Consider the following 13,195-nt stretch of genomic DNA (forward strand, 5'->3'; position numbering starts at 1 on the left):
AGGGTGTGTACGCAAACAGCCCAACACACTTTAGCTAGCAAACAGACATAGTGCTCTAGATTTTCTTTTTAACCAAGAATACACAGCTGATGAAAGGGGTCCAACCATTGTCCTTGTTAATGATATTTGCCCCCACTGAAAATATAGCTAAAGGCTGTCTTCCTTTTACTGGAAATAAAAACAACAGATTATGAATAAACCAGAAGGCTGATGATGGTTAAAGATAAGACAATAGTTCAACAAACAAAATGTCAAGCAGGACAAGGCTCTGCATGCAAAGCCCCATGGGCAAGTCAAGACAAACACGGTTGGGTTACGCTGGGTTGTTAAGCTGGATGTGTGGAGGGAGGACAAAGATGAAGATGAAGACAGGACTTGTATTTGAGAATGAATGAAACATGGACGGTTACTCAGGAACCAATGGAAGATGAGGGACAAAGCTGGGAGGAGTAATGGAGGCTGTGAATGACCTCCTCAGGAAAGGCTTCATTTGACTCAACCTTTAACATCCAAACTTCAAGGTACATTCAAGCACACGTCCAAGAGTCCATGTTGAATAAAACCCATGGGAGGAGGTGTTTTGGTGTTAAGTTCTGCTGCCATTCACAATTCAGCCAGTCCACACAGACGGGATGGGATGGAGGGTGAACATGAAGGCGACGTTGGATGAAGTATCCGAGAGGGGACTTTTTCCAAGGGTAATGGGTGGGTGGGGGAGTAGACAGGTTCATGTTTACCCGCGTTACCTGCATGTTGGGGAGGGGACGGGGCAGGGTGCCGGCACACGACCTCCGCTCCTCCTCCAGAGCGCGGCTCAGCATCTCAAACTGCCTCTCCTGCTCCCGCACCGAGGCCAGCAGGGAGGCCGTACTCGCACTGCACTGCTCCATTCACATACACTGAGAGAGCAGCACAGCACAGGACAGACAGACAGACAGAGAGAGAGACAGAGGACAAGAGATTCAACCCAACACCAAGATTTATTTAGAGGACAGAGTGACACACACATACATAGTGAGGCTCAATCACCCACAGTGCACAGATTTAAAAAGACAGAGAGGGGGCCCTGGCACCGTGCACATCTGTGAATGCACACACCAAAGTGCTAATGAAGTTGATATTTTGAGGGTTAAGAAGCAGCAGGCGTGTAGCAGCCAATAGTGTATTAACGGCAGATAGAGTATAACTGCCAGTTTTTAATGCAATAAAAGACGAAAATATAATAACTTGCCAATAATGTAAAACAATTGCTGAGCCAATAACGTTATAACTTTTTGCATACAATGCAATAAGTTATCAAATTATTGACCAGGTAAAAAAAATGTAATAATAATATACTTATATCGAGAGAGAGAGAGAGAGAGAGAGAGAGAGAGAGAGAGAACAAGCTCTAGTTTCTTGCTCTTGCAGAACAAGAGCAAGAAAAACTAGAGCTCCTGACTCGAGGATTCATCTACAAGAGTGATTATTGAGTTCAGATTCCAGGTGGGAGCAGCGTCAGCGGAGCAGGAATAGGAAGGGAACTAGCACAATCATTTCAGTGCGTTTCTTCACCTTCTGCTATGCAGGGTTAAAAATAGTAAGAAAGTGTTGAGAGACAATCACAACATGTTTTTAGCTGCGGCATGTGGGGCTCGTTAACACTTCTTCTTTCCAAGGATGGAGAGAAAGCAAGGAAATAGCATTCAGAGGAGTTATCAAGAGACACCATCACACCATCAAGCTACACCAACATTGAAAAAGCCAGAGGTGTTTTGGATTGACAGGGGTGTGCTCTCCAGAGCATGGCAAGAAAACGACAGGAGGACTCGCTGCCTTCGCTTTCTGAAAGACTCACTCTTCTCCGAATATATGAAGGAAAGTTCATTTGCATGCCACGCCAGCCATGACAATATACTGTAATCATGGGAGATTAATGTTGGACCATTGTATTATAGAATGACTGCTATTGTCTCAGCAAAGTGCAAACTGAAAGCAATAAACTGGATTTGAACTTGCAGGAGAATTGATTAAAAAAATAATTGGTCAATGACCTTATTTAATATGCATAACACTTTTAATCAAGAATACAGAGTAGAAGAGTCCTACAGTATCATCATCTAGATCTCTCCTGGATCAAATTACAAGCAACATAATGAAAAGCAGTCCACGGCACAAACAAAGAGATGAGGGGGTTCACACGGAACATACTTCTTATTTTTTGCCCAATGTTGTGGGGAAAATTATTTAACAATTGATACATTTTTTTCATTCTACCTTCTGATGCGGACACGTTAAAAAGATAGATGATTATTTTTGAAGTTATTGTGTATATCGTACTTAGGCACAGTTATAGTTAGTCTGTTACCTTATGGAGATTGTAAGGTAGTATGGGGGAGATGACACTCGGAATACTTGGAAGTCAGGCTTGTACTGTTGCAGAAGGGGCCAGCAGAAAACCGTGTTTTCACCACACATATAAACAGTAACACTTGCCTTAAAAAATATATATTGATTAAATAAAAAAATAGTTAGGCTATGTATTACTATGCCAACTTGTACTGGTGCAGTGCAGCGTATCACTTTGCCAATGAGCTGTGAGACTCAGAGCTACTGTTGCTTATTCAAGAGGCACAAGAAAACATAAATAAGTGATTATCAAAGCAACAAAGAAATGGCATTCAATGTGGACATCATTATTGAACAGGTATTAATGTTTTAAGAAAGCATTTAAATGCAAAAACTTTTTTCTGCCGGCCCCCTCATCAACAGTATAATGCTGACTACCACTACAGCGACGTCTCCCCTCAATCTCCTTAATGTGACTATGCTGATTGCCATCTCCATAAGGTAACAGACTAACATAGGGACCTAATAGAACCCCACCTCGAAAATACTGAACTATCACTTTGATTGTGGAAGCAAAAAATTGTGAGAAATACCAACTATCCACCATGATACCATTTTGCAATATTAGAGAAAAGTGCTTTCATAGCATTTGGATACAAAACCGCTGTTGTTGAACAGTTGGTTTATAAACTGTGTCCAAGACATTTAGAGGATAACACTGTCTAAATAAGTGAACTCACTGCACGCCAAATTAAAACAATTATGACAAAGTTCTTTTTCTCTCAGACTTCCTCAAAGGGGAGAGAGGTATGAGGAATCCGGGAAGGATTACTTTAACAGAGTCTGTCTAATAACTGATGACATGCGCGTGGCTCATATCCAGACCAGGGCAAAAAAAAACTTTTCTACTTCAAAGTTGACTGAGTCATGTAGATCAAATGTGCTCTCCGTCTGCGCACCAAGGACCAGCTGAGTGAACAAAGACTCCTGTATTAAGTCTGAGTGTGCAAGGCCAGTGATTGTGTATGTGGGTCACAGACTAAATAAAGGTGGCGAGTGTGTGTGGCGGACGTTGTTTATATCCTTAAATACTCAAACAGCTGTGGCCAGTTTTGGTGAAGGAAATGCTGCCATATTTCTTTCCATATGTTTGAGGAGAGGAGAGGAGGGGGGGGGCACTTTTGTCGACAGAAACCAACATGTACCGGCACAAAGACACAAACATGCACCACCATTGTCATACATTCCACAGTGAGATTTAGCGTGTCATATCCTGTCACAGCTGTTGGACGCTGTCCTAATAAGGGAACCCTTCACTCCTTCATTGTGCTGCTCCTGTCCATCTCTCAAGTCAACGGTTGTTTTTCTCTTCTTCACAGCCCAACACTTTAATCCTGGAAAGAGATTGGGCTGGGTGGGTGCAGTTACATTCTCTGAACCAATGAACTTTTGGTGTGAGCGCAGGGTTACAAGCATTGCAAATGACAAGCAGCTACTCTCTGCGCATCACAGTGATGGTGCCGCGGAGACACCGTGCATGTTGTCTTCTAACTCGCATGTGGCAATTTGTCAGCAAATGTACTACGAGTGTGGAGTGGATCAGTGATGTCATTGTTTTCACATGCCGCTCGTGTTTAAAAAACATTCCACTCTGGAACCTGGTTTAAGTTCAAGACTGCAAAAGCTGTTGTCATGTAAACGTAAAAATACCTTTGCGTTTGTGCCCTAATCGTTACGTTGTAAAGCGCCCCTAAATGTGGCAGCAAGCTACAAAGAAATATTGGGTGATGAAGGCTTCCTTCAACTTTTACATTAAAAAGGTGGAGTAAGCGATTCCGGAGAACGCTTGTTGTCAAAATGAATGAATATTTACACAGACAAAACGTGATTTTGACAACAAGCTTCCTACAGAATCGCTGACTCCACCTTAAATAAGAGATTTCGACTTAGCAACGGAACGCTGACACACCACACATCAGAGATGTCACACAACTGTCTGGGCTGCTCCTTGTGGCTCTGTCAAAATGTCAACACTTTCTTGAGAGCGTAGAGGAAGGCGTTCTCTTGTGCCTGAGTGCGGACACACACAGAAAGGCCCACACAACCTCTATAGCTATGCAAGTCCCACCACTAACATTCTTGTGGCAGGGAGCAGTGGCTAGTGAGAGAGTAGTAAATGGCTTCAGCCACTTAAAGCCTGAGCATTAGTCACTAATCTATTGTAAGGCCATTAGCAGCAGCGCTAAATCATATCTGCTAATGGGAACTACACTGCTGCTAAGCCACTTACCATCCTGAGCCAACACACACAGATGTACACACATTAATCGCATCCACTACTCACAGAAAACTATGACATAGTACAAACACAGAGGAGCCGGTTGGTCTATCAAAACATGGTGCCCAATGAGCATTGTGATGGCAGTATATTCTCTTTTTCATATGATAATGCTACCATTGCTATTTAAGTGACTGGCAGTGGTGGTTGTGGCAGACTCATGCATTTTGTTGCACACGCACATGCACACACACACACACACAAGGTGAAGCTATGGTGAAATGCTGCTGTGGCTTGGCCAAGGGCTCCGCTGACTCAGCCTCATTTGAATGGTCACACAGAGATTTGGCCTCTGTGAGTGTGTTGTGTGTTTTGTGTTAGCCTTGGCCCACATCCAACTACTACCGCCTTTGCCATCCGGACTTGAAACCATGAACCCCCCCTCTCCCATGGGGCCCACGTTTTGGTAGCTACATAGAGCCCACACACACACACACACACACACACACACACACACCAGCACGCCCGCCCACCTGTACATATACTAGTGCAGGCAGACTTTTCAGGGCCAGCTGTCTCATCTACGGGACCCCAACATACTATTTTTAGTCGGGAAGGAAACGGGCTGGCAACTGTAACTCAGAGAGCATAGAACTGACAAATCGCTTCAACTGTATGTCCAACTAACTGGAGCTGGGAGCTATTTGGATATCATAGTGATATGAAGCTAGCTTTATTCCCGGTCTTAAGTCATTGTGATATCATGATAAAGCTTCAATGTTATCTTTTCAGAATCATAAAGGCACCATTACGATTAGGAGATATAGACATGTACTAGTTTTTCTACATTTCTGCATAAGGGGCTGCACGTAATGCTTAGGTTTTTTTTTTGTGGTGTATTAGTTATAGCTAGCTGTAGTCATGGCTGTGATAAACCAGGTGGCCAATCAAATGTCAAAAAGAGAAAAAAGCCACAAGATGAAATCTTGTGATTGCACGCTTTTAACCACCAGTTCAAGTTATTTGTTGATTATCCAAATTTGTTAATCCTGTTGATTGACCAATCTACTGTTTTGCTGTGTAGAATGAACAACTCAAGCCACTACCTGCTTGGCTGTTAGACCCTGTTAATAATACATGTGACCTCAGTCACAGTATCCTTGCTACTAAAGGTTTCCAGCTGTGTTTTACAAAAAGAGCAGAGGCCTATGTCACACTATCAAATACCTTAATGTAACGGTGGTGGTTATTGATTAGGACAAAATCTATAAACTCAATTGATCACAAAATGAATCAGTTTAACATTTTACTTTCCCTAAAGTTATGTTAGTTAAGGACAAGTTCATATATGTCAATCATGATTTATGTATTTTTCCATGTCAGCACTATAGCATATCACAATATGGCAAATCTGTAAACAGAGTTATTCTAAAGTCAAAATATAACCAGTCACATCAATATATGAATTCAGTGAAATTACTTAATCTATTTCAAAACCCATAAGACGTTTGAGGATCATTCCCATTCAATTGAAATGTGAAAATGGTCAAGCAAAGTAAAGACATTCAGCAGTCGGTTCACATAACTAGGGACTGCCACCAGTGTGACCACCACATTACAAGGAAGTTGGTTGAATTGCTTCAGTGAGGGCCATAAAAGACTGAGAAGTCAACCTTTCCAAGAAGTTAACCACGGGCCCTGAAGGGGGGCACTACTGTACGACGGTTCATCTCCACAACTTAAAAAAAAAAATCAGTGCACTTTGATTTTGCTCTGTGTGCTCTATAATATCATCCCATGGCCAGCCCAAGCGTGGAGAAGTTCAAATCAAAACAACCAGTGCAGGTGTAACCGTTGGAAGTAGAGCGACAGGAAGGGAGATAAAGGGAAAGACATGGGGAGGGAGGGAGGGGCGGACGTAAGAAAAGCCCAGCTTCTGTGTGTCAGAGAGGGACACGCCCGTGGTGCGCTCTGAAAACCATTCATTACAGAGGCTCACAAATGATAGGCTTGGTTAAAACAACTGGCTGAGCAGCAAGACTTTAGCCCCCACAGTACAGAAACATGGCTAGGAACAAATTCATTCTAGGCAGCAAACAAAATGTCCAAACTTATGTTTTTTTTTGGCACTCCTTACAGAAGGGACAATTCTGAGCATACAGCATGTCCAAACTCGCTCACAATCTTTTCCATCTCTGTTCCAGCAGGTCAAAGCAGACAAGTCTGCAGGGTGATTATGAGGAGAATGATAGGCATGCATGCCCACACTGCACTGAAACTCGCACAACACAAATTCACACAACAATTCACACAGTTACTTCAGAGGAGCTGTCCAACATGCCCCAGTGTGTTGTGATAGTGCCATAAAAGTTAGCGTCTCACACTCGCACACATAGACACACACAGAAACTACTGCAAAACTGGGAGGAGCAAGCTGAGTCCAAAAGAGTGATCCAAACCAGCACATTAACCAGAGTAATACAGCACAATGAACAACCGTAAGTTGAGAAGGTGTCTGTGTTGCAAAGCCTCACGACACACAGGGACTGAATAATGAAGTAACACAAACGCGCCTGCCACCTTACCACACCCTCACATCCAGACCCACACAACAGGTTCTTTGCTTTTTTGTCCTGTGCTTGCTCCACCAGGAATCCCGCTGTCCCTCCTCCTCTACCTGGTACACACCAAATCACAGTAGACTTTCAAAGCAACAAAAATAAAGAATTAAAAGTCAACAGCAATGTACTAAAAGACAACGCACCATGCAAGGACAGTCACCTGAGAAGCACGGTGGAGTTTCGGCGTCCGCAGAGAGTGGGCGTCTCAGGTACAATGCATAATAGGACTTTGATAAGTGAGGCAGCCGAGACTGGACTTTGACTCCCAATTTACTGTGAATGACGCGGCAGACTGACTAGCCACTTCCGTGTAATCTCACCTGCCCTGTCCAAAAGCTACAATGACATGTATTTGTCGTTTGAAAGGCAGAAAAAGACTACACTTTTAATATTGTTGCGTGTATGTTATTTACCACCTCCCAGCCACAAACCACATCATTCAATTGAATACAATGCTATGTTAACTATTTAACTGGCTGGATAACTTATTATTTTAGCTGTTTGGATAGCAACCGGTTATAACTGCACGCACACGCTCTGTTTAACGTGTCCCAAGTTTCCCCGCAGCAAAGTTATTCTTCAAGCCAACGAATGGACTTCACTACGCCGACGCTAGCTAACTTAGCTCGCGCTGTGGTAGCTAGCCCGCTAACGCTATTCGTTTACAACAAGCAAGTTTACCGAAAATAAAGGTCTTCATTCCATTCACAACCAACTCCAACCAGCTGCAAAGAGCACACCATAGCAAAATAAGGGCCATTACCGTTGTTGGGGCACTGTTAGGCTTGTTTTTTAAAGTCCATAAGTGTTTTCCGTGGTGGATTCAGGCCTAGCCTAGCCGAGTGCCGCTGCTGCTGCGCTGACACGGTCCAAGCCCCGACCCTCGGAGGCTCGAGAAATAGGTAGGCTAAGTTTGAGGCCAGACAGACAACAAAAACAGCACACAGCTGAACGCCAAGAGAGCTGTCCACCGCACGCAGAGAGAGCACCCTCAGTGAAGACGGAGAAAACACCCACCTATGCAATTTCCTCTCTTCCTTGCCTCGGCTTGTTGTTCACTTGTCTGTGCTCTTCCTCTCCGCTGGGGGGGCGAGGTGGGGGCGAGCAGGCAGCGGACGAGACCAGCGGAGCGTAGCACGGGGAGAGAGGGAGGGGAGGCGTTTTCAAAATAGTTAGCATATCGGCCATGTACTAGCCTACTTTTTCATAATGTGACTAACTAATTTTGTCTGCTAGGTTAGTGATGACATGCTACATCTCTTCATCTTAAAAACAAAAACGAAAAAAAAACAGAAGCCTGCCTACAATAAAAAAAAAAAGTGAAGTCAGAATTATAGCCTATAGCCTCCCTAGCCTTATTCACGGTAGAACTGAATAGGCTTTAATTCGTGAGGTTATCTATTTTTTCTCAGTTCCCAGCCCTTAAACAGAGAGCACTTCATATTGTTTCGGTCTCAGATATGGAAATAGCCTTTCCTGGACCTGTAGCCTAAAATAAGAGATCCGATACTGCCCTCGCGTGGTCATGGTAGGCTATAACACTTTTGACATTTAGAGTTGATTTATAACCAGGTTTGCACCCTATAATAAAATTGTAATGATTGAAAATAGATATAAAAAACAATGTTTAGTTCAACTTTAATTCAATCACTGATTTTCCATTGAATTATTTTTAATTTTTTTGGAAGCAATAGGTAGCCTACATGTTATTTCCAATAATGTAATGTAGTAGGCTATATCTCACCACTTTGGTCAGCATGAGTCCCTGTGAACACTGGCCGGCCCAAGCCTTCAGGGGGCCCTAAGCGAAATATGATTAGGGGGCCCCCCTCCAATGTTAGCGCTGCTGAAACTAGAAAATAGATCTTTGTTAAATATCATTCACACACCCAGTGTTTTCCGCTAGTGCCTCCACTGTGCAGCTGTGCGAAAATATTAGACAGCCGAGATTCAGACACTCCTAGGGGGATCCGGGGGTTTGCCCCCCCGGGAGATTTTTTTAACCTTTTTAAAGTGAAATGCATGAATCTGGTGCACTTTGAGAGGAAAATTAAGAGGCTAAATCTGAGAAATTTTGTGTGAACAAATAATTTGGAGACACTGGGTCAGATGAATTAGAAGCTATTGAAGAAGGACACATGGATTTTCCATAAAAATATTGATATAAAATAAAATATTATGGAGGGTCCTCTGGGTTGGGCTTGGAGCTCTTTTTCTTTTACGGGACATATTTCTCTGTAATATAATGAATGCATTTAAATGCAGTGAGAGGAACAAAGCAGAAGAACTCTGTTGTCCAGCTACTGTATCTTTTTTTCCACAGATGAGGCTGAAATAGGCTACAGACTATACACAGTGCATGGGCAACTGAGGGCAGCCCCATTTCCAATTGTTTTTAAATAAACTCAATACACACTGTGCATGGATGTGAATGTGACATGATCAGATAATTTTGGATTACCTCCCAGATGAACTGATTACATTTTTAGGCTATAAATGATCTAGACCAAAACATTGTATTCTTTTTTTGTATGATAACTCAAATTTGCATAATATGATGTTAATATCAAACACACAAACTAAAGAATACATTTTAAAAAATTGCAGGGGGCCCCCCTGGCGGTCGGGGGCCCTAAGCGACCGCTTAGTTTGCTTATGCCTCGGGCCGGCTATAGGCATAAGGACGGAGTAGGTCTTATTTAGTGGCAACCCTAAACCCTGTTACATTGAACTGTTGCTGCACAAAAAATAATCAGTCATAACAAGCCAACAACAAAATCATATTTTAATAGGCTATAACATGCTGAATGATAACTTTCGATAGTTCAGAATATACATATCCTACACTGATAATACCTCTTTCAGTTAAATACATTGCCGCAGTACTGTAGTCCTTTTTTTGGTAAAAGATATGTACACATTTATAGACAGTCCCACAAAGAATATCTGTTACCACATTTAATTATTTTCTAGTCCCACCAACTGCCAGTAAGTGGTGCTATACAGTCACTAAAGGGTTCTTCTACTCCTGCTGTCACAACCGGTCAGCACACATACCATACTTTAAAATGTCTTCTGTTGGTGTATAGTTCAACACCATGTTCCATGGTCAAGCATGGTTTAGCTCTAATGACAGAGTGCACAGAATATGAAGATGTTGCCATGAGTTGGTTCCCCTCTGTAGATCGTGTCAGTGATTGCATGAAATATAATGTTGTTATAAATACTTCTACTTTGCTCAAGTAGTGCACAGAAGCAGACATCCTGTCAGCTCTGTGTGTGCAAAGGTGGACAGGGTGAACAAGGAAAAAAGTGTGAAACACAGAGGTGAGAAGACTCTTAGTCATAGTAAACAGAGAAGTGAGCAGAACAGCAAAGGGCAACTAGCAATATAACCTCTTAAGTCTTAATTAGTACAAGTAGTTTGAAGAAACGAGGCAAACGGACACACACATCTTGAGATCAGGTGGACAGTAATAGAAATGTCAGAGTGCATTTATGAAAATGCTCCTGCTGAACAAAAGCATATGAGAGAAAAGGCTTTAAACAAGCCTGGAGAGGGTGAGGAGTTTGAGGAGATGATAGATATCTATGAAAGCTCATACACCTACAGGGGCCACGGAGCTGGAAAGCAGAGTGCAGTGCACCAGAAGCCAGGTGAGTAACACACACACACACACACACACACACACACACACACACACACACACACACACACACACAAATAAAGCTCTATGTTCCCTTTGCACTTTGAAAGACTTCTTATGACCTTTTGTCACCCAGCCAGGACTCTTGTTAGTGCTGTGACTGTGTGTCTGGCGCTGGTATGTGTTCTCCTGGCTGCCACTATAGGCATTGGACTCCACTGTAAGAAATGAACACTTGTTTTCTCTAGATTAATAAAATGTTCAGTTCTAAACACCATCAAGGCAACAGTTGTTTTTCAGATTTATTGTGCAGTTCAAAGAGGACTCTCACTTTGTTCATTTGCTGTCCCCTTGCAGACAGAATGAAACTACAGACCCAAGAGATTTTGGCTCAAGAGAGAACACAGACTTTGGCTGAACTCAGTGAGTGTAGAGTTTGGTTTGAACCGGACTGAGTCTGTTCTGTGTGTGCTATGGACATTTGACACTTTTCCTTCTTGAATTGTCAGATCACTTCTGTAAGGACGGATGTACATCACTCAACCACAGCTTTTACTATATTTCTTCTGAAAAGAAGAACTGGAGAGACAGCAGACAGGACTGCACAGACAGAGGGGCAGACCTGGTCATTGTAAACACACAAGCAGAGCAGGTAAAATAAAACAGGTTCAGAGGTTATTCGTGGAGTCAGCAAAGGGAGAGGGGGGGGGGCACAGTAGCTAGAAACATGCCCATTTACTCTGTAGACATTGTAGCTCTGTAGTTGGCTCCGTAGCTAACACTGGATTTTCTTTTCAGCCTACACACAGTACGGACATGTAGCGGATTGTGCTGAGATATTGACTGATTTTGACACCAAAGAATTCTCCGGAATCGCTGACTCCACCTTTAAAGGTTGTGTTTGCTGCCATGCAGGGTGTTCAGCTGGGTTAAAACTGTCAGAGAAGCCCACACTTTCTCTGTTCCTTAACAACTTTGGGTACCGTTGCAGGAATTTATCAATTCCCTAAACCGAGATTCCTGGATCGGTCTGACTGACGCAGAAGAAGAGGGAACATGGAAATGGGTAGATGGTTCAGCTCTGAACAACACAGGGTAAGACAATGGTGGACTAACAGTACATTGTGCATCACGTTGTGCAGTAAGTCCAGCTAGACATATGACTGTCTGTTTCTGAACAGGTTCTGGACAACAGACCAGCCCAGTGGGAGGATCGGAGATGGGAAGGACTGTGCTGCGGCCTATAAATGGTACTCATTGCTGAGAAGTTGGAGCAATTCAAACTGTGTCAACATGCGATACTGGATCTGTGAAAAACTTATTGACTACTGACATTATTCATCAACCCAAGTAACAGTGTGGTACTGTGAGGGGCATCAGACAGACAGAGCAGTTTCATCATCTCCTTGTTGATAAAGCCCTTTCTGGTCAAAAGAATAAAAAAGCACAAGAAAGAGCACCTTTAAGATAAGTAATTAAAGTGTGTTCAGGTCCACATGTTGGAATTTTGTCCGTAGATTAATTCACTTTTATTTTATTTCTTTTTTTACCAAAACAACTAGAAAGAAGTTTGTTACTTGTAGTGGAAGGGACACATAGGTTAAATCGCATGCAAGTGGTATTGAATCTCCCTTTAATTATCATTGCTACAACAGATGAAATTGAATAAATATACAGTAAGAACTTTTCTTTTCCAAATTTTTAATGCCCCTCATGTTTGCAGTATTTGCAGTTGTAATCAGGTATTGTGTTGTGCTTATACACTCACCGGCCACTTTATTAGGTACAGTGGTTCATATTCTTGTTAACACATGTAACTTATCAGCCAATCACATGGCAGAAACTCAATGCATCTAGGCATGTAGACCTGGACGGGACAACTTATTGAGGTTGAAACCGAGCAACAGAATGGGGAAGAAAGGGGTTTTAAGTGACTTTGAACATGGCAATGTTGAGGGTGCCAGGAGGGCTTGTATGAGTATTTCAGAAACTGCTGATCTACTGGGATTTGCATCCTAAACCATCTCTAGGGTTTACAGAGAATGGTCCGAAAAAGAAAAAATATACAGTGAGCGGCATTTGTGTGGACGTAAAATGCCTTGTTGAAGTCAGTGGTCAGTGGAGGATGGGCATACTAGTTTGAGATGATAGAAAGGCAACAGTAACTCAAATAACCACTCGTTACAACCAGGGTATGCAGAATACCATCTATGAACGCAAAACACGACCAACCTTGAAGCAGATGGGCTACAGCAACAGAAGACCCCACCGTGTGCCACTCCCGTCAGCTAAAAACAGGAAAATGAGGCTACAATTCTCAC

The 13,195-nt window shown here is 42.7% G+C and overlaps 1 protein-coding gene across 4 annotated transcripts in view; it reads right to left on the bottom strand.

The window, feature by feature from the left end:
- The window catches only part of ctnnd1 (catenin (cadherin-associated protein), delta 1), a 28,384-nt gene extending 19,823 nt beyond the window's left edge, over positions 1–8,561 (bottom strand). Inside the window, exons 1-2 of one of the 4 annotated variants that reach the window (XM_080030195.1) lie at positions 8,245–8,561; positions 747–899 (exon numbers count right to left, since the gene is read on the bottom strand). In XM_080030195.1, coding sequence (XP_079886321.1) covers positions 747–890 — 144 coding nt within the window. In that variant the 5' untranslated portion in view covers positions 891–899; positions 8,245–8,561. The other 3 variants (XM_080030196.1, XM_080030198.1, XM_080030197.1) reach the window with 3 other exon arrangements.
- Between the last annotated feature and the right edge of the window lie 4,634 nt (positions 8,562–13,195).

This window comes from Ammodytes marinus (assembly GCF_949987685.1).
Source record: "Ammodytes marinus genome assembly, chromosome: 6".
In the NCBI taxonomy this organism is placed as follows: domain Eukaryota; kingdom Metazoa; phylum Chordata; class Actinopteri; order Uranoscopiformes; family Ammodytidae; genus Ammodytes; species Ammodytes marinus.